A 20995-nucleotide genomic window follows, 5' to 3' on the forward strand; every position below is an offset into this window, starting at 1 on the left:
GTACCTTCATCACTATATCATGTAAGTGGTGTGGAAAATAATCGGTGCATTGATACAAATTCAATATCTGAACAAAACATTATAAAAAATCGTACACCAAATTATGAAGAAAAAAAACTGTGTTTGAAACTTGTTGATTGCAAATTAAAAGGTACCTGATTTGATGAGTGGCCTATGATTATGCATAATGGAATTTCGATGAAACCAATCTCTGGTAGATTTGTACCATTAATCAAATAGTGGAACGATACTGTGCTGATTCTTTTGGATTGGAGACACGCATGTTTGTGTCAAAACCAATCTTTCCATGTCTTTTGCTGTTGGAATCACGAAGTAGGCCTATACCATAGAGATTATTAAGAATCAATTATAGCCATTAATTATTATTAAGATGAAGGGTTAAGATTTGGAGTAAATCTTTAGATTTACTCTTGGAGTCAATGGATCCCCACTCTTTTCTCATATTATGCCTAATGTCAGTAAAACTCTAAGAACGACCCTGCAATATCATACCTCAACAACACTGGGATGAGATGACAATATATATTTTTTCAGCTTAAAATGATTTGGAATGTATATAACTTAAACAGTGGCGGATCTTGAGTTAATTTGTTAGGGATGTCAAACTTCTATGGAATATATATTAAACGGTTTCAAGATGTAACAATAATTAATAACCGACCTATTGGTATAAATTGTTTGAAAGCAGCAAGAGAATGTGGGTTTGAATCCTCTCAAATACGATTTTTTAATACAATATGTAATAGTAGAAGATATATGTGTGTGTGTATGTAAAAAAAAGACGTGACCTTTAGCAATTTATGGTACCCTTTCCGGTGCAACAGCGAAATCTGATTGATATAATACACCTAATATAGTATATAAGGAAAATCGAGGGATGTCATAGCTCCCACCTGTCCCTGAAGAGATCCGCCACTAAACTTAAATATCATACCCCAAACGCACGCACGCTCGCAAGCGCACACACATTAATTTTCAATTCAATTTGAAATAATATTTTTTTTCCGTAAAATTTTATAAGTATGTTAATTCTCCGTATTTGACACAAGTATAATACTAATTAAAGAAATAAAATAGATAAATATGAATTGGATAGGAATCAAATTAATATATGAAGGACGCGTGAATTTTTCCTTTTGTAAGAGAACTTATAATTTATAATAGAGAAATGATATTTTGACGACCACTTTTAAACAACTTTTGTGACAACTTTCTCTCTTATACTCACATTATACTTTTATTCTCTCTCTTCCTTTTTCTCTCTCTATTGTTATTGTCCAATAAGAAGAGAGAAAAAAAGGTTGTCATTAAAGTTGTTTGATTTTGGTTGTCAAAATATCACTCCTCTTTATAATATAATGATGACTTATAATAGATATATGTTTATTTTCTTGACTAGGTAAAAGCAAGGCCAAATTGGCTTACAAGATTTATATAAATAGATATAGGTAAAAGCAAGGCCAAATTGGCTTACATGATTTATTTAAAGATGTGGTGGTGTTTGTGGGACTTGATTATGAAGTGGATTAGGACCTGATGGGACTTTTCTTAAAATACGATCAACATTACGAGGCTGCTGTAAGGAATGGAGGTGTCCTGGATTAGGAAGGATGTCCTGAGCTCTCTCTTGCAATATGGTCAACATTACCATGTCTTCTTAGGGGTAGCACTTGGGTGACATTGTGGTGGTGACATTGGTGACATTGTCCAACCACAATGTCACAAGTGGCTTTTCTTCTTTCTCTTTCATAAGGGATTTTTGTTTTATGTACACTTGTGACATTGTGGTTGGCCAATGTCACCAACCACAATGTCACCTAAGTATTTTCCGTCTTCTTAGACTCTCTTTTGCAGAATAACCAACATTTTCAGGTTGTGGAGAATTCTCATTTGTTGAGTACAAGCGAGATGCACTTGTCTGACATTATTAACAAACAACGCTAAAAGAGCAACTTCAAACAAGATCAAGACGGAGAAAATAATGTTCATCTTTAACATATCTAAGAAGTAATTAAAATAAAAATGTAAATATTGATTAAGATATGGCTACAATGTCTCAATATATACTAGTATAATGTACTTGTAAAAAACATTTGCAATATTATTTACTTAAAATTGACTGAGTCTAAAAAGAAATTATTTGAATTTAAATGAGTGGGAACAATGTAAACATATTTAATGTTACTTTTTCCCATGAGAAAATTAGTGTTTTGCAAAGAAAACACACACCTTTTTAAGATATTTTTTAAAATTTTATTTGTTTTGCGAGGTCTTTTATTTTTTTTAAGGGGTTTTTGATTTTGCGATATCTTTGTCCTTTTATATTTGCTTTATTGATTCTTCACCAAAAAAAAAAATTTGCTTTATTGATTTTGAAAAATAAATGTTTTGAATAGCTTTTGAATTTACCTTTTTTCAAAACTGCAATTTTTTTAATTTATTTTGAATTTATTTTTTACCGTAATTTTTTACGTCCACGATATTATATTAGAAAGTCGATATGAATAAATTTTAAATACTAATGACTATTTTTAAAATATCAACATTAATGTAGTGTTTCTATTAAATATTTTTTATTTTATATGCAAAACACCATTAATTAAATATTTGCACAACACTCGTTACAATTTTTTTTTTTGTGGTGGCCGGGATTCGAACCCCCGTACCTTGCATATATTATGCATTATCCCTACCAACTGAGCTAATCTCACAATGACTCGTTACAGATTTTATGTGCTTATATCCACAGATGCAATTTTTTATGCATCAATACAAAAAAGTTTTGAAAACTCGTGACTATTTTCAATATCTACCCGATGTTGTGACGACTTCTTGTATTTCATGGATATTGACTCGAAAATACATGATATAGAGTCTATATCATGTATAGACAGCCTCTTCTTTCAAAAAAGTTCGAACTTGTTAAAAAGTTGGCCTCCAACCATTGCATGAATTTTGTGACCGTGCATGTGAAAATAATTAAAAAAATATTCATATAATATACCGACCTTTTATAAATGACGACAATTTAATAGTATCATAATATAAAATCTAAAAAACTCACATAGTTATCCATTAAAATCAAATGGATGGTCAATGATTTCTGAGTTCTTCGAATAAGTTGATTTCCATAGCCTAACAATTCTACCAAAAAAAAAACACCATTTTCTTTTGTTGTCGTTAATTTTAACGAGGGAATCATAGTTGGTAGTCATTTATAAAAAATAAAAAAAAGAATTAGATAAGAATGGTTTTGTGAGTGACATGTAAACTGTAATGTGATTTTATTTTATTGTGATCTAAATGTCAGTTTGAAAGCAATTTTAATGTGAATTAATTAAGTATAAGCCAACGCTATTTGAATGACTTATACTATAAGAAATAAATTAATTTGAATGGTTTCCCGCAACAAAAAAAATCCCCTTGAATGGTTTGCCCAAAATGAGAACGCGTGGGATATCAGTTTGATAGAAAATTGTAAATTGCCATGTGGGTTAGCCATTTTGAATATGTTAAAATGTATGTATAGAAGATATGAGATAAGAGAGAAGATAGGAGATTATATGAGGGTATTCGAAGATTACTGAAATAAAAACTCTTAAAAGTTTCTTCAAATCACCCAAATATGAGTTGGAAGAAAAAAATAATTAATGAAAAACCCAAATCCCTTAAGTTTAGCTCAATAGCAAAGGGTATCACCGAGAAAATATCACCATTAATCACCAGAGATAAAAACGCGACAAAGTTAGGGTTCAGATATATGATAGACAACAAATCCTATTGATCCAAATCAAACACTCACAGAGAATCCCATCAAAACTTCCAGAAGAGATTGCTAGAAAAGCATCATCAACAATCACAATACGAAGCAAGTGGATAAAACGACGATGACGGGAATATATCTAGGATTCGTGGAAGTGAGAGGTTAGTAAGGATTTGAAATGGGAAAAATGCTACATGGGAAAAACCAAGCACTCACTTCTACAAAATCAATATTGATGTCAATCTATCGCAAGACAATACCTGGGGATTAGGAGATATTTGTCGCAACGACTCCGACGATGTGCTCACAGCCGCGACTTGGAAATAGGCATGCTTAAATGATACGGTAGCAGCTGAAGCTTTCGGGATGTACATGGCAATGGAATTCGCAGCTCAATGTTGTTTTCTCGATGTAATTTTTGAATCTAATAATGAAAAGCTCATTAGGGTTCTTAATGGGAAAGAGGAAATCCCAAATCTCTATGTGGGGAATATTATAAGGGGGATTCAGTATAGGGTGATTTTGTTAACACAATTGTACTTCAAATATGTGAGTAGAAAGGGTATTGGGGTAGCTCATAAGTTGCCCCAGTCTACTCTTATTGAGCACAATAACGTTTAGATTGAGCATATACCCACTGTGTTGTAACTGAAGTCCAATGGAACAATGTTAAGCAATAAAATCCCGAGTTTTGTTAAAACAAAAAAGAGTCACTGTGAGCATTGAGATATTATTTTAGCGTCAGAGACTATTTTGACTAACATAATGCACAACTAGCGACTATTTTAAAATTTTGATCCATCAATTGACTATTGTGACTAATCATTACACATTTAGGGATCAAAATGACTATTGCTCCAAAACAAATATCTTAAAAAATATATTATTTTTAATTTTAACGATATATTAATTACATCATTTTGTATTTATGTTTTCGATGAATGCACCTCCAATTCGTTTTTGCAAAAACAGAAATGATATTTGTACAACTATTTTTTGACAACTTTTGAAACAACCCTCTCTCTCATACTCACATGTTTTATTATCTTTTTTTCTTTCTTTCTCTCTCTATTGTTTTTGTTCAATCACAAGAAAAGAAAAATGGTTGTCACTAAAGTTGTTTAATATTAGTAGTACAAATATCACTTTACTTACAAGAAAGTAGTACATCAATAATCTCTACCCCATATAAATACATGAAGGAAAATGATAACTTGTGCCCTTAAAGCACAAGTTAATGAAACAAATATAGAAATAGTTCATTGGAATGTGTGTATTACATTTAATCTTTAGTTTTTTAACGAGTTGAATACACAAAATTTTATAAAATACCCCCTCCGTCCCTTAATGTAAGCCCCCTTTGTTTTTTTCACATTTCTTAAGAAAAGCTGTCAGTGTAATTAATATGACTGTTTTTAGTGTTAATATTACCAAATTGTCCTTTGTTTGTAGTATGTGTATTAAATTTGACTTTTCAAATTTCAAGACAAGTTAGTAGTATTAATTAGGGGTATGTTTAGAAAAAAAAATAATAAATACATCTTGTAATTTAAAAAAGGGTTTAGATTTATGGACAAAAATAAAGTCAAATGGGTGCTTAGATATAAAAACGGAGAAATATTTCTTCTTTTAAATTTCTTAACATGTACCGTAAATGCACAAGTTAACACTACCTATACATCAATACTTAACAATTATTTGGTAAAATTAGTATATTCATTTTTTCTTCTTACATTTTTGTAAAAAGATTATGACACCACGTGGCAGGTACTATTCACACATAGGGTGTTTGAACCACTTACACTATGCCACCTCAACAACAAGCGTCATTAAGTGAGAAACAAAGGACGATTACTTTGCTTTAAAGAGAAGCAATGAAACAATGCCACGTGACTACACAGTAGAATACAAATGCTTATACGTAGTAAGTACTAATATATAATCAGCACGTGCTGTAGCGGTTGAACCGAAACAGAAAGAAGAAGATGAAAATGGAGATGCATCAGATCTGGAGCAGAATAGCATTAGCATCGTTCGCGTTTGCAATTCTATTAGTATCAGTTTCAGCAGACGACGTGGTTGTGCTGACTGAAGAAAATTTCGAGAAGGAAGTTGGTCAAGATAAAGGAGCTCTCGTTGAGTTCTACGCCCCTTGGTAATTTTCTCGATCTTCTCATTTTTCTGATTCGCTTCGATCGGATTTGTTCAGATTGTAGTTTTATCATCTGATTTACGGTTTATGAATTGTTGTAAATGATACGGTGCCGTTTTAGCTTTTGATTTGATGTAATTCAGTTTAGATCACTGCTCTCTAGTTTGTTAATTACCGAAATTTAGTTTTGATAATTAAATTAAGGTGATTGCGATTCTTTGATTTAATTAATTATTAACAATCTAGCTCAGGTTTTTTATCCCTAATTAGAGAATAATAACTAGTGTCTAGTATTACAATGATAAGACAGTAGGAACTTTTTTAGAAGCCGTAAACACAAAATAACCATGTTATTTAAGTAGAGTTTAGTTTATATGTACAGTCAGTGTAAAAAAGTTTCACACATGCATTCAATGACGTTGATGTGTTGCCACATCACTTAGTGAATGAAAAACACATGCCTTGTCATAGGTCATTAGGTAATTTGGCAACACATGGTGTATGTGTAAATTTGTTTACACTAAACTCTATATAAATACGACCATGTGCTCTGGTTTGCATAAAATAAACTGGACTCCATAGTAAATAAACTTATGCGTCTCAATGTGATTCTCTTGGGTTGAATATAGGCTATTTAATTTATACTCTTTTAATAGATAAGGAAGAACATTGTTTTTATCAGAATGAATTAGATCATCTCGACTATTTGATTTAGGTTCTTTAGAGTTTTGATAGATAACAAGTAAATATCTTTTAATAGAATGAAGGGCGAATGATCCAAAACACTATATCCATTAAGGTTTTTGAGTAGGAAGCAGAACTTTAATTAATAATTCAGGTTTACAGAGTTGAGTATAAACTATTTTTCATTGTACTCGCAACTAAGTAATTTCCCTTTGTAATCTGTAATGTAGAGTAAGATTTTTTATTTTATTTTTTTGACGTTTGTAGAGTAAGTGTTATCTCTAGCTTGGTGAAGAAAATCTAAGCTATATCTACTGTTTACTCATTTGTTGTTATGCTGCAAATAAGATGCACAGTTAACTTATAGCAATGTTTCACTTTATCTGTAATAATAGGTGTGGACACTGCAAAAAGCTTGCTCCGGAATATGAAAAGCTCGGTAACAGCTTCAAGAAAGCCAAATCTGTTTTGATTGCCAAGGTCAGCCCCCTGGTTTTCCTGTTACCAAGCTCAGTAAATTTTATCTGTTTATGATTAGTAATTGTGTTCTTATTGCGAAGCATGTTGGTGTTGGATACCTGTCTACAAACCGAGGAGATTATTAAACTGAAACTTTGACATTTACCAGGGTCCATTTGTTATAGATTAAGAAAAATAAAAAAATTTCTCTGTATTTTTAGTAAGGATTTTTATACAGAGTGATGTCTCCTTCTGCATTCTGTGTGTGTGTGTGTCTATATATATATATATATATATATAGACACACACACACACGTAATTTTAAAGTAAAGGCGGAGGAGAGTTGGACCATCCTGGGAAATTTATATTCTTAACAAATTTTACTCCATCTTTGTGCTTGAACTTGATGTTTCTTTTTGTCCGTTCTCATTGATGATTTAATAAATTCATTGCACATATGATGAAGCTAACTTATTAATTTGCTATAGGTGGACTGTGATGAGCATAAGAGTGTGTGCAGCAAATATGGCGTCTCTGGGTACCCAACGATTCAGTGGTTTCCAAAAGGATCTCTAGAACCCAAAAAGTGAGAAGACCTTGACTTTTTAGAAAATAATATTGATATGATTTTATATCTCAGGTCATATTTACTTATCCTGCATTTCACATCTATTTTTTGTTAATCTAATACTTGATTTCGGAAAATTCCTGTAGGTTTGAAGGGCCACGCACTGCAGAATCACTTGCTGAGTTTGTAAACACAGAAGGAGGTACTATTTACCGTTTTAAAACCATCTGTTACTGTAATATCTATGAAACAGAAACATTCAGATGTTCACATGTTTGTGTAACTTCCAAGGAAACATAGTGCCACCCTTCGGAAATATCACAAAGACCCATCCTGTAGCATCATATACTTTTTTTGAAGTACTTTAATGTAGGATTGGTTTTCCTGAGATACTAGAGTTTTAGATCCTAAATCATCAAAATCTGCGCACTTGATTTTTTTAGTTTCTGTGATGGTGTTGAGCATAACTTTAGCATGGTTTAGTTTTCCCCTTTCTCTCTTCTGTGTATTTTACTTGCAATTGTACTATTGTAATGGATTTCCTAAACAGAGGGTTTGACTTACAGGAACCAATGTGAAGATTGCTACAGCTCCATCTCATGTAGTGGTGCTAACACCTGAAACCTTCAACGAAGTTGTCTTGGATGAAACCAAAGATGTCTTGGTTGAGTTTTATGCACCATGGTACTCACTACTCACCAATAATTATCATATTGCCATTTTTTAATCATTAATTTTGTTCGTTTCCTCTTTGTTTTGCATTAAAATATTGTAAATTAGTAATGTCCTGGTTTCATCCAATCATGGAATGTTTGTGAAAAATCTCAATTACTGCTATATCTTATGAACTTTTGTTATTTTGCAAGGTGTGGACATTGCAAAAGTCTTGCTCCTGTAAGTTGATATCATTGCAGTTTCCTTTTTATCAATTTAAAGTTGGTGCATTTATTTTTTGAAAGAGTTATGTTTAACTTGGCTATGCTCTTTTCCCCTTCAGATTTATGAAAAAGTTGCTGCAGTTTTTAAATCGGAGGACGATGTAGTGATTGCAAATTTGGATGCCGACAAATATAGGGACCTGGCTGAAAAGTAAGTTTTAGTTGCCTAATCTTAAAAAGAGTTGGTTTTAAATCTGAATGAGTCAAATTTAAAAAGTGAAGTCCAATAGAGGTCAGATTGTTTGGGGCCTACTAGACCAAACTGCATGATGTAGCAAGAAGAAATAATGTAGGTACCAAAACAAATGGGAAAAATGCTAACACTGCTCATATGACAATACATAATTAAAGTATGCGATTATATTAAGCAAAAGCTGCAGTTAGTGAAGACTTGGAGGTGGAAGAGTACAATATCATAAATAACTAAAGATTTCTGCAATAACTTTTATGCAGGTATGATGTAAGTGGATTTCCTACCTTGAAGTTCTTCCCAAAGGGCAACAAAGCCGGTGAAGATTATGGAGGTGGAAGAGACTTGGATGACTTTGTGGCTTTTATCAATGAGAAATCTGGAACAAGTCGAGATGCAAAAGGACAGCTTACTTCTGAGGTTAGTGAATTCAGATCAAAGAGAAGCATTGTTTGTTTCTCTCTCTGATTTTTTATTTTTTTCATATAAAAAATTGGCGGCAGTGGACATGGTGGCTTTGGGGTGGGATAAGGCATAACAAGTTCAAATTGTTACATTTAACATTGTGCTCGCACTTGATATTTCTGTATAGGCTGGTATAGTGGAAGACTTGGACGAATTGGTAAAGGAGTTTGTAGCTGCTGATGACAAAGAGAAGAAGGCCGTGTTTGCCCGAATTGAAGAGGAAGTTGAGAAGCTCAAGGGTTCTGCTTCTAGGTAATGTAACATCATCATTTCAGAATATTGTCATGGTTAAGTGCTTGAAATTATGCCCCTTGAGAACTGTTTAATTTGCATGCGTATACTTTATGGTACTTGACCCTGTTATGTTGCTTAAAGCAAAAAGCTAGAGACAATAATGCTACAATTTTTTTTTTCTCCATTAGATACGGGAAGATTTACCTGAAAGTTTCTAAGAAGTACTTGGAGAAAGGTTCTGATTATGCTAAGAATGAAATTCAACGCCTAGAACGACTACTTGAAAAGGTAATATTCTCTTTGCAAAGATAAAAAAACCTTGAAAGTTTCACTTGATGCATGAAATGATAAGTTCCTTGGTTAAACTTGAATCTCTCTTTGGTTCCTTGAAATAACTTTTTTGCAATAAATTAAAATTATGCTTTTACAAATTTTAATTATTTGGTCGTTAAAGGAGATTAAGAATTGAAGTGGACAAATTGTTGTAAAAATTTGATAATCGTGGTACACTCATTATCTGTGATGATTGATGCAGTCTATCAGCCCTGCTAAGGCCGACGAATTGACCCTCAAGAAAAACATATTGTCTACATATGCTTGACTTAACGGTGCAATTTCTACCATCGATCCTGGAAGCTAGTGTCCCACTGCAGCTCCTTGTGATGAATGTTTGACATTGACATCAAAATTGCTGGGAGATTTTCAACGTGGAGACTTGTAGCACTTAATTTGAGTCTGTTTTAATGATCCTATATTATAGAACAATTTTGGGGTAATGGAGATTATTCTTTGCCCCGTTGTAGTTTACCTGAGATCGATTTTTGAGAAGGACGAGAACTTTTACAATCTGTTTCCTTCGTTGGTTTATGGTATAAACTTGTCGCATGAAGATGGTTAATACATGACAACTACTATGGTTAATACAAGGCAACAACGATAGTTAATGCATCATAAGGATAAGTATGTACTTGATACTTTCTCCTTTATTCGTTGATTAATTATAAGAACAGAACAATCTCAATTAAATATGAACTCAAAAATGAACTCAGAAGGTAATGTTTTGAGACAGCTGTAGATATTCAGTATTTTAAAACTTGGCTGGGGATGGTCTAATTTAGGAACTGACGAGAACTGGTCTAACTCAGCTAAAATCATTGTAAACTAGAGACTTGGGCAGTTTGGTGAACCAATCTGGGTCTACACTTTAAAAATAAAAAAGAATAGCTACAAGCCATTTCGCATTAGATTTAGTAATCAATTTTTCTATGATCACAAAATGTAGGTGGCAGATTTTTCACTGGAATAACAGTAAAATTGGAAATAGTTTTTAGTGTTAAAAGTATGGTGAACATAACTAAATAGACATATTTAAGCAATAACTAAATAGACTTAAATGACTTGTAGTTGTATGAATTTGTGATCAATAGTTGCAATGCTTTAACATGGTTAGTTTTTTTTTCCCTTCCTTTTCTCGGCTCACAAGTATAACATGCAAGGATCAGAAATTAAGGGAATTTTTTTTTGCAAAGAAATATTAGAACCAAGTCTTCATGTCTTCGTGAAATTGTAGCCATCAAACTGTGTTTGATCGTTGTTTTCATCTTCATCATACAAGGTAAGCCTCAAATTAATATGTTTTGTTATTTGTTGTGGTTGAGTTCTGAATTTGTTATAGCTTTGTTGTGCTTGTTATAGCTTGTATATGCTTTTGACATTGTTGTTTGTGCTTTGTAGTGTTTGGTAACCCTGCAGGTCACTGCCACCTCGCGTTATAGGCCCCTCTCACCACCGCAGGATTTCTGAAGCTCCGATTGTTAGCTTCAACCAAGCGTGCAGTCACACCACAAATTGTTAAAATACCAAACACAGGCTTGATAAACTTGTATTGAATTTGAAGAATGAGCTAGTGAGAATATTTATTGGAGAAGATAAATAATACCATGGTGGGAGGACATATTCCAATAAGATTAAACACTAGCCATTTCTTTTTGGTCAGACACAACACATGCAACCCTTTCACATCAGAGACTAACAAACTTTTTTAGTAATTAACCTCCGGAATCCGCTTCTTTTGGATTCATATTCAAGACCCTGCAAGGTTTATTTTCATGGTTAAACTCAGGTTCAGGAATACCAATTGGCGAACACTCTTCAATTTGATAATCTCTCTCGTCAACCATAGATTTCAGGTATGAGCATGGCCTTTCCTCAGGATCAATATTAGGAGGAGGCTCTTGACCTGAACCAAATGGCAGCTCCAAAGATGCAGAGCCAGGAGGATGTGTTCTCATCTGCACAGATCTTAGAAGTGCAGCTCTTCTTAAGTCAGCTGAGTGGCATATATCACTTGGAGATGATGGGAAGCGGCCGTCGGAGTCTGAACTTCGCTGACGAGGCTGGGAGCAAGTAACCGCTGAGACTGGAAAGCCATGAGATGCATTGAAACTTGTAGAAGGCGCTGAAGAAAATGTGTTTTGTGATCTTTGGTATCTGCATGGAGAAACTGGACTGCCGGGTCGGCTATCCGGATGGGATGAGCAACTATGCACAGCGGTTTCACAAAACCTTGAGTCGTCGGAGTCTTCTGACATTGGTGAATATTGTAAAGACATGTCATCCCTAAAAATAAGTTCCACAAAAGGAAGTATCTGAGACACAACGAATTAATTTCAACAAAAGATTGCTAGCTGTTCGCTATTGGCGCCGAGAAATTATAATTTTCTATGCATTATATCTAAGCATTTTGAATAAGGCACAAAGAGCATAAATAAACACAATGCGGGTAACATTGGAAAAGAGTAGCATCAGGAAAATTGAGAACTAAGTAAACCGTCCACAACCTGAGTCATGTTTATAAGTAAACCGTCCACAACCTGAGTCATGTTTATTATACAATTTGAATAAAACTATGAAAACAGACGCATGGAAACACATATATAACCTTACACATAATGCTTGGGAATGTAAGAATTTTTCGAACACAAGAAATAGCAAATACATTGAGTTAGCGACAAAAATACTTCTTAAAAGCAGGTAAGTTCATATGAATTATTTTGAAATTACTTATTTGTAAATAGAGTTTAAATCATATGAAGACTGCAAAAAATGCTTATGGTGTGTAAACATGACAGGAGAAATTAAGCAACATGCTTTTAGTTGACTCTAGATTGCATCAGCTATTGTCTAATCGCAACTAGTGGGCAGCCCGGTGCACTAAAGCTCCCACATACGCAGGGTCTGGGAAGGGGACCCACCATTTTGGTATATTCTACGCAGCCTCTTACCCAGTTTTTTACACGAGGTTCTTTCCAGTACTTGAACTTGGGACCTTTCAGTCACGTGATAATAACTTTACCGTTGTGCCAAGTATATTTGCAACTAGTATGCAAATAATTTCCCGCCCATTCATGCTTCCCAGGGAAACTTTTTTCTTGTTGCCTTCCACATCTTTTTTAATACTAATATGCTTTACAAATGTTGAGCTAATAGTCGCAAATCGCTATGGCTGGAAAGTAAATGGTCCTGAATTCTAGCCCATGCATACCACTGCGTTTTATTTTATTTTTTATTATCAAATAGTCCACATAAATGATTAAAATAGCCACAGTATGTATCAGGAGTATCAAGTAGATACTGCCTATTACTCTGTGCTATGAGAGCCAAAAACCCCAAAAAATCAAAGGTTGAGTTAGTTGAGGCATAGAGCATATAAGAGGCTATGTGATAGATTCACTTAACAATGCATTGATGCCAGATGAATGTCTTAAAAATATGGAGTATGAACATGACCATGATGCGCAAATAAAGACCTTGTACCTACATCAAGCTTTCGAGTTTGTTCACAACAAAACCATAGTGAAAAAATTTAGTGGTCCTCTTTCATTCTGGAATAGCAAAGGGAACATCATTTCTCAACACTTATTCATATAAAATAAAAGTGTAAAACTATAAGTCAAACCATTATGAAAGGTTTAGAGTTAAATGATAATTATTAGATATTTTTCATGATAGGGAATTATGATATCACTTGATCCGTGTAATCAATCTGCCTAATGGGAAAAGACTCTGGGCATTTTGCACTAAATTAAGAGATTAAAAGAAGAAGGAAAAAAAGGCATAATGTTCTATAAAAAGAAAATTGCATAACCAAAGAACTATGCACCGGTATGCATATCTTCTGTGTGGCTAGAATGATGATTTAAATACTTATAACCAAACTCTCAAGTATGAAGGAAAAAGGATAAAAAGAAGCAACCAAAGAAAATCAAAGGAGCATTTTTTTTCCAGAGATTTCTGAAGCCGACATACACTGCCAAAATATGTATAAAATGTGATAATGCAACTGGCAATAACTCGCTCCACAAGCAATATGAAGCTAGCTCATACATTAACATTGCACATGTTAGGTCATATTCATTATCGACTAATTACAGCTGATATGATACTGCAAAAATAAACCTCATTCATAGATAAATAAATAGTTGTTGATATTCTTCCAGAATGGGATTAGTATAGTGTAAAGCAGTGTAGTTGTAGAACTTTGATTTTACCTGAGAGAGAAAGCACTTTCAGACCTTGCTGGAGATTCCATGAGATTATCAGGAAGTGAGTCTCCAACTGTCAATCCATTAAGACTTGATGCCATTATCTAGATAGTGAAACAAAAAAAAAAAAAAAAAAAACTCAAATTTAAAGCCTATATTATCTCATTTCAATTGATTGTAACAAAAACATACATAAAAACTTATAATCACCTAATACAATTTAATCAAAAATCTAAATGATCAAAACAAACATGTTCTTCAAACAAAAACATCTTCAAAAATAGTTTTTGAGCTCAGTAACACAGTAATCTATTTAAAACAAACCTAAATATTCATAAAATTAATATCATTATTTGTCCAGAGCATAATAATAACTGCTAAAGATCACAGGGATACGGAAATTGAAACAAGCAATAAATTAGAAAAACTAAAACATTAAAAACAAAAAAAATCTATCACAGATTCACAATAACTGCCAAGAGGGTAAATATTAAAAACCTTAAAAAAAACAATTTGGAAGTTATGTTAAAGTTAAAATAAAGAGCAATGCTATATATCAAGAAAGATTTTATCAAAAAAATTTCAAGAATGACATGGCAGAACGCCATGTCATTTTTGAATCTTTCTTGATAAAATCATTCTTGATATCTAGTATTTTCCTAAAATAAAATATGAAAAACAACAATAACAGGACAAAAGGTAAATGAGACAAAGATGTTGAACCTCGCTAAGGTAACGTTTGTGAGAACGAAGATTATCGACATAAACTTCTTCTTCGGGGTCTCTGGTGCGTTTGCTACTAGGTGAAGATGAAGATGGCGAACCTCCCAAATTCAAATCGAAACCCATTGTTGGATCCAGCGCCACCAAGAAATTGTTTTGGAGGAAAATGGGTTGTTCAATGTTGTGAATTTTGAGCAAAATTTGAAGGTTTGGTTTTTCTTGTTCTGTTTTCTGCCATGAATGTAAGGACACAGTGAAATGAAACGTAAAGTGTATCTGAGTTTTTTTGGGGGTGGGGGTGCAGAAAGCGATTGGAGGGTACTGTAGCATGTTACAGCTGACGTGGTTTATGATCGCAGGCTACTAGTGTTGGACACGTGTTTTTCAATTGTTGTCACCGGAACGGCAAAAGTTATGGTGCATAAGGAAATCCTTATGCACCGTATACATAAATCATTCACAACCATCAGATCTAATGTACATGTGTAATAATCATAGGCTTCTCCTCTCAAACTACACCAAATCAAGGAATAAAGAAAGAGGTATAAGTGAAACATAAGTTAAAATGTTTCTCTCTCTAAATTATTTTAGAGATAGAAGCTCTGCAACAAAGGTTATCTTCTCCGATCAACATTAAAACGCCGGCGCGGTGGTGGCCGGCCCAACAGAGCGGCGCCACTGCGCCGGAAAATTCAACTTCCTTTTTTTTGAAAACTGAAGACACTTTCCGACATCCTTTTTCGCGCTGGTTATGAATATGACCTTAGATTTTTCGAAAACTCAACGGTTTGTTCTAGATCTAGAAAAATAGATCAAGGTTTTATCTTTCCTTTCTTCTTCTTCTTCTTCATCTTCTTCTAGATCTAGAACCGGCTTTGTTTTGTACAGATCCGGTTTGGATTGTGTTGTGATTGCTTGAGTTCGGATTTGTTGTGTTATTCTAGATGATGATGATTTGAAAAGGTTGTTGTTATTTGTGAGATAAGGAAAAAATATTGATGGAGATAGTGTTATTCTTGAAATCAAAAGAAAAAGATTGTTGTTGAAAATTTTTATCTGATGATTGTTTGCTGGAAAAGTGTTTGATGGATTTGTAGTGAAAGCTCAAAAAATGAATTGCTGAAAAATATTGTTCATGTTGTTCTTGCTGGAAACCATTCCCACAGCAAAATGGTTTTGGAGTACAACTCACGGAAACCATTTCCACAGCAAAATTGTTTTGAAGTACAACTCACAGAAACCATTTCCACAGCAAAATGGTTTTGGAGTACAACTCACATAAACCATTTCTTTCCCCCTCCTCCAATTGTGTTAGTCAAAAACTGAATGATGGCAATGACTCTAGGTCCTTAGTTTTTTTCACCTGCTGGAAACCATTAAGTACATCCAATGGTTTTGGAGTACAATTCACAGAAACCATTTCCACAGCAAAATGGTTTTGGCATAATTTCATGTTCTCATTTTTTATTACATGTTTTCATTTTATCTAAGACATGTTATATCTTTTAACAATATTAATGCATGATATGTAATTATTTACAGCCACCATGTAATAGTTTTTAAAAAAATATTGGATAGAATGTGTACCGAAGATGTTACTATATAAACTAGAAAGATCATTTTCAAGGTATGCGGTTATTGCTGAAGCCAGAGAGAGTTTTTGACAATTCTGTATGAAACGATATTTTATAGCTTGAAATTGAATTCCCTGGACATGATAGAGGCTTGGTAGATTTTCAAATACTAGATATTCTAGATTTGGAATCTCCACTTTGTGATCATCACCTTCATTTGCAAATATTTCATCCAGCTCACCTGCTTCTCTTATCATCAAGATCTGTAGCTCAGGAAGCTCTTTACACATGGAGATTGGAAAGACAAATTTCCATATGATCACGTAAATGCTTCAGGCTACTAATCAGACCAATGATCACTACTAATGTGAGAAAATAGACAAATATTAATTAGGACATTATGAAAACAAATTAAATTCCGTAAAAACAAAATAAATGGTTAGGAGATATTAATTGTTATTAGAATTAAGCTTTCACTTGGGGTGTAGAAAGCAATTATGTTGGGCTACCGGTTAATGGGCTGGGATTTATGCACGGTGCATAAGGATTTCCTTATGCACCATAACCACACCCCACTGGAACACTAAATAAAGACAATAAAAGTAATTATATTGGAAATAAAAATATTTGATTTTTTTAAAGAACAATTATTTATTTTAGAATGTTTAAAGAGTGTCTTGGACACTCTTTAACAAAACTTTTTTTAATGAAAAATGTTGTTATTCTTTTTTGAGATGGTAACTATATTATTGTTACTCATTAAAGTTATTGATGAAGCTATTTCATCGGAGGATAATGAAGTGTTGACAACACCTTTTGTGATAGATGAATTCTAGAAGATTATTTTTTTTCTATAAAATTGGATAAATGCTCACGACCAGATGGGTTCAACACCGGCTTCTTTCATAAGTTTTGGTTTACTTGAGGAGAATAAGTTTTTAATTAATGTTGTGTGTGACTTTCGGCAAGTATCTTTCCTTCTATATTAAAAATGACTAACATTGCTCTTATTCTAAAAGGGGAGTCCCGGGTCTCAATGTAGAACTAACGGCCTATTGTTTTGTGTAATGTGATTTACAAGATTGTGGCCAAAGTCCTAGCAAATCGATTAAAAACAGTGTTAGACGAAGACGAGTGTATCTCAGATAGTCAATCATCTTTCATATCTCTGATAGATCTATCTTAGATAATGCAATGACGACTATTGAAACTATACACTACATAAAATCAAAAGTTAAAGGTAGAAAAGGAGATGTGGCGTTAAAGCTTAATATAAGCAAGGGTCTTGCTAACTAGTGCCCTCAGGGCAATGATTAAGGAACCTAGAATTATAAATTTTGTCTTGGAAACATAAGATGTTACTTTTGATAAAGTAATGATTACACATCTTTTTCATTAAAACTTACTTGATTTAGATGCTTAACCATTGCCCTGAGGGCACTGGTTAGCATTCTCCTATAAGCAAAGGTTATCACAAGATTGAGTGGAGTTACCTTAAAGGGGTAATGATGAAGATGAGTTTCTCTCATCAATGAATCAAATGGATCATGATGTGCATTAAAATGGTGGATTATTCTTTTCTTGTCAATGACATTGTTTCTAGTCCCATTATTCCAGGAAGAAGGTTGAGACAAGGAGACCCTCTATTTCCTTATTTGTTTATAGGTTGCGTTGAAGGTCTTTCCGCGCTTATTCGAAAGGGAAATATCAACGGTGTTAAAATTTGTAATAATGCACCAATTATATCTCACCTCTATTTTATCTATTTATGAAAAAGCTTTTGGTCAAGCAGTGAACCTTCAAAAATCTATGATTTTTTGCAGTGGAAAAGTCTCACATGCAGAACACAATAGTATTGCAAATATGCCTGGTGTACTAGGCATGACAATGGGGCGGAGTAGAGACGAGTTTCATCTTCCCCGTCCCCATACCCTACTCTTATATACTTACATGTTACTCTACTCATACCCAATGGGGATGAGAAATCAAATCTCATACCCGACGGATTCGGGTATCCCCGCCACATCCCCATCCCCGTAGTGGATCATTTTTTTAAATAAAACTAAACGTATTTTTCAGCCCCAAACACAATGTTGTAATGCATTATCCAACAAAAAGATGACGGTGATCGATGATTATGGTGAAGGAGAAGAGAGAGGTTGAGATTGTGCGATATGAAATGAGAAATGAGAGAACTATGATCCTCAAACTTTGCATTTGGAAACAAAGAAACAATAAGGTTTAGAATGAGGTAGTTGATCCTCAGACTTATGTTGTAGACCAAGCATAAATCATGCTTCAAGAATGGCTAGCTGCCCGTTTGATGCGCAACACCTCAATTTCCCTCCCAAAGCAATTATAAGCAAGTGAAAAATTGCTTATAATATTAAGATTGAAGTGGGTACTTTCTAGTCGTTTAAAAAATTGAAGCAAATTCACAAAACATGTTAAACAGAACAATCTAGTCCGTCACACGTCTCAATTTACTTACGACAAAATTTTCGTGTGCTTTTGTGTTCGATTTTTGTAAAAACAATGTTTAAGTTTTTGAAAATTGCAACAAATAATAATAATAATAATAATAATAATAATAATAATAATAATAATAATAATAATAATAATAATAATAGGGTGATGAATTGCAGAACGGGGTCCATTCCCTTTTATACTTGGGACTTCTTATTGGGGGGACTCCAGGAAACTGAGTTTTTGGAAACCGGTTGTTGATCATATAGTTGCTCGCCTGTCCTTGTGGAATAATAAATTTCTCTCATTTGGTGGTCGCTTGATATTGTTGAAATCTGTCCGGTCTTCGCTTCTGGTTTACTTTCTTTCCTTTCTCAAGGCTCCAGCAGGTATAATTTCTTCTATTGAATCTATATTTAAAAGATTTTTTTTTTTTGGGGGGGGGGGGGGGGGGGGGGGTGAGGATCATAGGAAAATAGCCTGGATTAATTGGAATTCTGTGTGTTCCGAAGGAGGATCATGGGTTGGGGGTCAGGAAGTTAGGAGAGTTTAATATGTCGTTGTTGGGAAAATGGTGTTGGAGGATGTTGACTGATAAGGAGGGGTTGTGGTATCGGGTTCTGAAGGCCTGTTATGAAGTTAGGTGGTTGTTTGAGGTAGGGGGGAAGGCGTGATTCTATGTGGTGGCGGACTATTTGTCGTGTCCGAGGAGGGGTTAGAGAGGGAGTGGGAAGTTGGTTCGACGACAACGTTTGTCGGATTGTAGGAGATGGCCACACAACTTTATTTTGGTTCGATCATTGGATCGGGGCACCTTTGTGCTTCCGATTTCCTAGACTCTATGATTTAGCCGTAAATAAGGATTGCACGGTGAAGGAGATGGAGAGTTTGGGTTGGGAGGCGGAGGGAAGGGCGTGGGAGTGGAGACGTCGTTTGTTAGCTTGGGAGGAAGAGAGTGTGAGGGAGTGTTCTGAAGTGTTACATAACGTTATTTTGCAGGATGATGTTACTGATACATGGAGATGGCTTTTAGATCTTGTGCATGGTTATTCGGTGCGGGATTCCTACCGCTTTCTCACAACTTCAGGTGATCAGGTGGATATGAGTCTTGTTGATGATGTCTGGCACATACATATTCCTGCGAAAGTGTCTCTGTTTGTGTGGCTTCTCTTGCGTAACCGGATTCCAACAAAAGATAATCTATTGCGGCGGAATATTATTCATGTTAACGACTTGAAGTGTGTAACTGGGTGTGGAGCTTCCGAAACAGTTAACCACCTTTTTCTGGACTGCGATTTGTCATACGCTTTGTGGCTCCGTGTTTGGAATTGGGTGGGTTTCTCGGTGGTTCATCCTTGTCAGCTCCGAGATCATTATATACAGTTTTCTTTCATGGCGGGGATGCCGCGTGGTACTCACTCTTTTCTTTAAGGTTATATGGTTCGCTTGCGTTTGAGTGATTTGGAAGGAACGTAATAATCGTACTTTCAAAAACATGGCGTCTACTCCATTGATTCTTGTTGAGAAAGTCAAGTTACTCTTTTTTTTGTGGCTGAAAGCTAAACAGACAACCTTTAATTACTGTTATCATGATTGATGGAAACATCCGCTACCTTATATGAGTGTCCACTATTTTTTTTGTCTGTTGTGTTGGTGCTCTTTTTTTGTGGCACCTTGTTTCTGTAAACTTTGATCGGTGGTGTTTCTTGCACTCCTTGTACAAGGAGCTTCACTGTTGTTAATATAAGTCTTAATGAAGATCAAAATTGCCAATAGAAGAACCAACAATGACGGACTATAAATTCCTCAAAAACAAGATTATAAAACAACAAAAGAAAAAGTCTTAGTGCAGACAGCATATTATGTCCTTTCAGAACAAATAAAGGGTTCAAGACCACAATAGATGATTTATTTTATTTGTTCTGATACGAGAGGAAAGTAATATTGTATATATTTTTTAATGCTAGTGAATGGCTATCAATTCTCATTAGAAAAATTATGGAATACACTTTTCCTCCAACAAGCAGTCGGGGGATCTTAGGATACAAAAAGGAACGTGTCAATTATTTCCATAAAAAATCATAGTGAGAAAGTGGCCAGTCACTATTATTATTTCGAAGATTGATTCAGTTTTATACAATAGCACATGAAAGTTAAGTGGATGCTTTTACTCACATGTGTGTGTCTATATAATTGTTAATACTGAAATGATAA

The 20995-nt window shown here is 34.2% G+C and overlaps 2 protein-coding genes across 3 annotated transcripts; one reads left to right on the plus strand and one right to left on the minus strand.

The window, feature by feature from the left end:
• Nucleotides 1-5753: 5753 nt before the first annotated feature.
• Nucleotides 5754-10320, plus strand: UNE5 (thioredoxin family protein). Its single transcript, XM_085737170.1, has 11 exons — nucleotides 5754-5939; nucleotides 7016-7100; nucleotides 7568-7665; nucleotides 7794-7849; nucleotides 8214-8331; nucleotides 8514-8541; nucleotides 8645-8736; nucleotides 9039-9195; nucleotides 9368-9492; nucleotides 9663-9762; nucleotides 10010-10320. The coding sequence occupies exons 1-11, from the start codon at nucleotides 5770-5772 to the stop codon at nucleotides 10073-10075; spliced, it is 1095 nt and encodes a 364-aa protein (XP_085593296.1). The 5' UTR covers nucleotides 5754-5769; the 3' UTR covers nucleotides 10076-10320.
• A 663-nt stretch (nucleotides 10321-10983) lies between these two features.
• Nucleotides 10984-15039, minus strand: LOC146957554 (pollen-specific LRR extensin-like protein). 2 transcript variants are annotated; one of them, XR_015023249.1, is made up of 4 exons: nucleotides 14742-15039; nucleotides 14025-14122; nucleotides 11414-12093; nucleotides 10984-11292 (listed from the first exon to the last, which is right to left on the minus strand). XR_015023249.1 is itself a non-coding variant. In XM_085737178.1 (3 exons), exons 1-3 carry the CDS (start codon nucleotides 14865-14867, stop codon nucleotides 11523-11525), a joined length of 795 nt encoding a protein of 264 aa, XP_085593304.1. In that variant the 5' UTR covers nucleotides 14868-15038; the 3' UTR covers nucleotides 10984-11522. The 2 variants fall into 2 exon arrangements, 1 of the variants encoding a protein (XP_085593304.1); XM_085737178.1 differs by having other exon boundaries at nucleotides 10984-12093; nucleotides 14742-15038.
• Between the last annotated feature and the right edge of the window lie 5956 nt (nucleotides 15040-20995).

Source organism: Medicago sativa, chromosome 1 (assembly GCF_051527215.1).
Source record: "Medicago sativa cultivar Bolivia chromosome 1, Bolivia_mono, whole genome shotgun sequence".
Lineage (NCBI taxonomy): Eukaryota > Viridiplantae > Streptophyta > Magnoliopsida > Fabales > Fabaceae > Medicago > Medicago sativa.

What these genes read in the sequence shown, in the direction of transcription:
- LOC146957554 (XM_085737178.1), bottom strand. Translation starts at nt 14,867, where the DNA reads ATGGGTTTCGATTTGAATTTGGGAGGTTCGCCATCTTCATCTTCACCT. An exon ending in ACAAACGTTACCTTAGCGAG is followed by an intron (nt 14,123 to 14,741) that starts GTTCAACATCTT and finishes TTCACTATCTAG; the next exon opens with ATAATGGCATCAAGTCTTAA. An exon ending in GAAAGTGCTTTCTCTCTCAG is followed by an intron (nt 12,094 to 14,024) that starts GTAAAATCAAAG and finishes ACTTATTTTTAG; the next exon opens with GGATGACATGTCTTTACAAT.
- UNE5 (XM_085737170.1), top strand. Translation starts at nt 5,770, where the DNA reads ATGAAAATGGAGATGCATCAGATCTGGAGCAGAATAGCATTAGCATCG. An exon ending in GTTTGTAAACACAGAAGGAG is followed by an intron (nt 7,850 to 8,213) that starts GTACTATTTACC and finishes TTTGACTTACAG; the next exon opens with GAACCAATGTGAAGATTGCT. An exon ending in AAGGACAGCTTACTTCTGAG is followed by an intron (nt 9,196 to 9,367) that starts GTTAGTGAATTC and finishes ATTTCTGTATAG; the next exon opens with GCTGGTATAGTGGAAGACTT.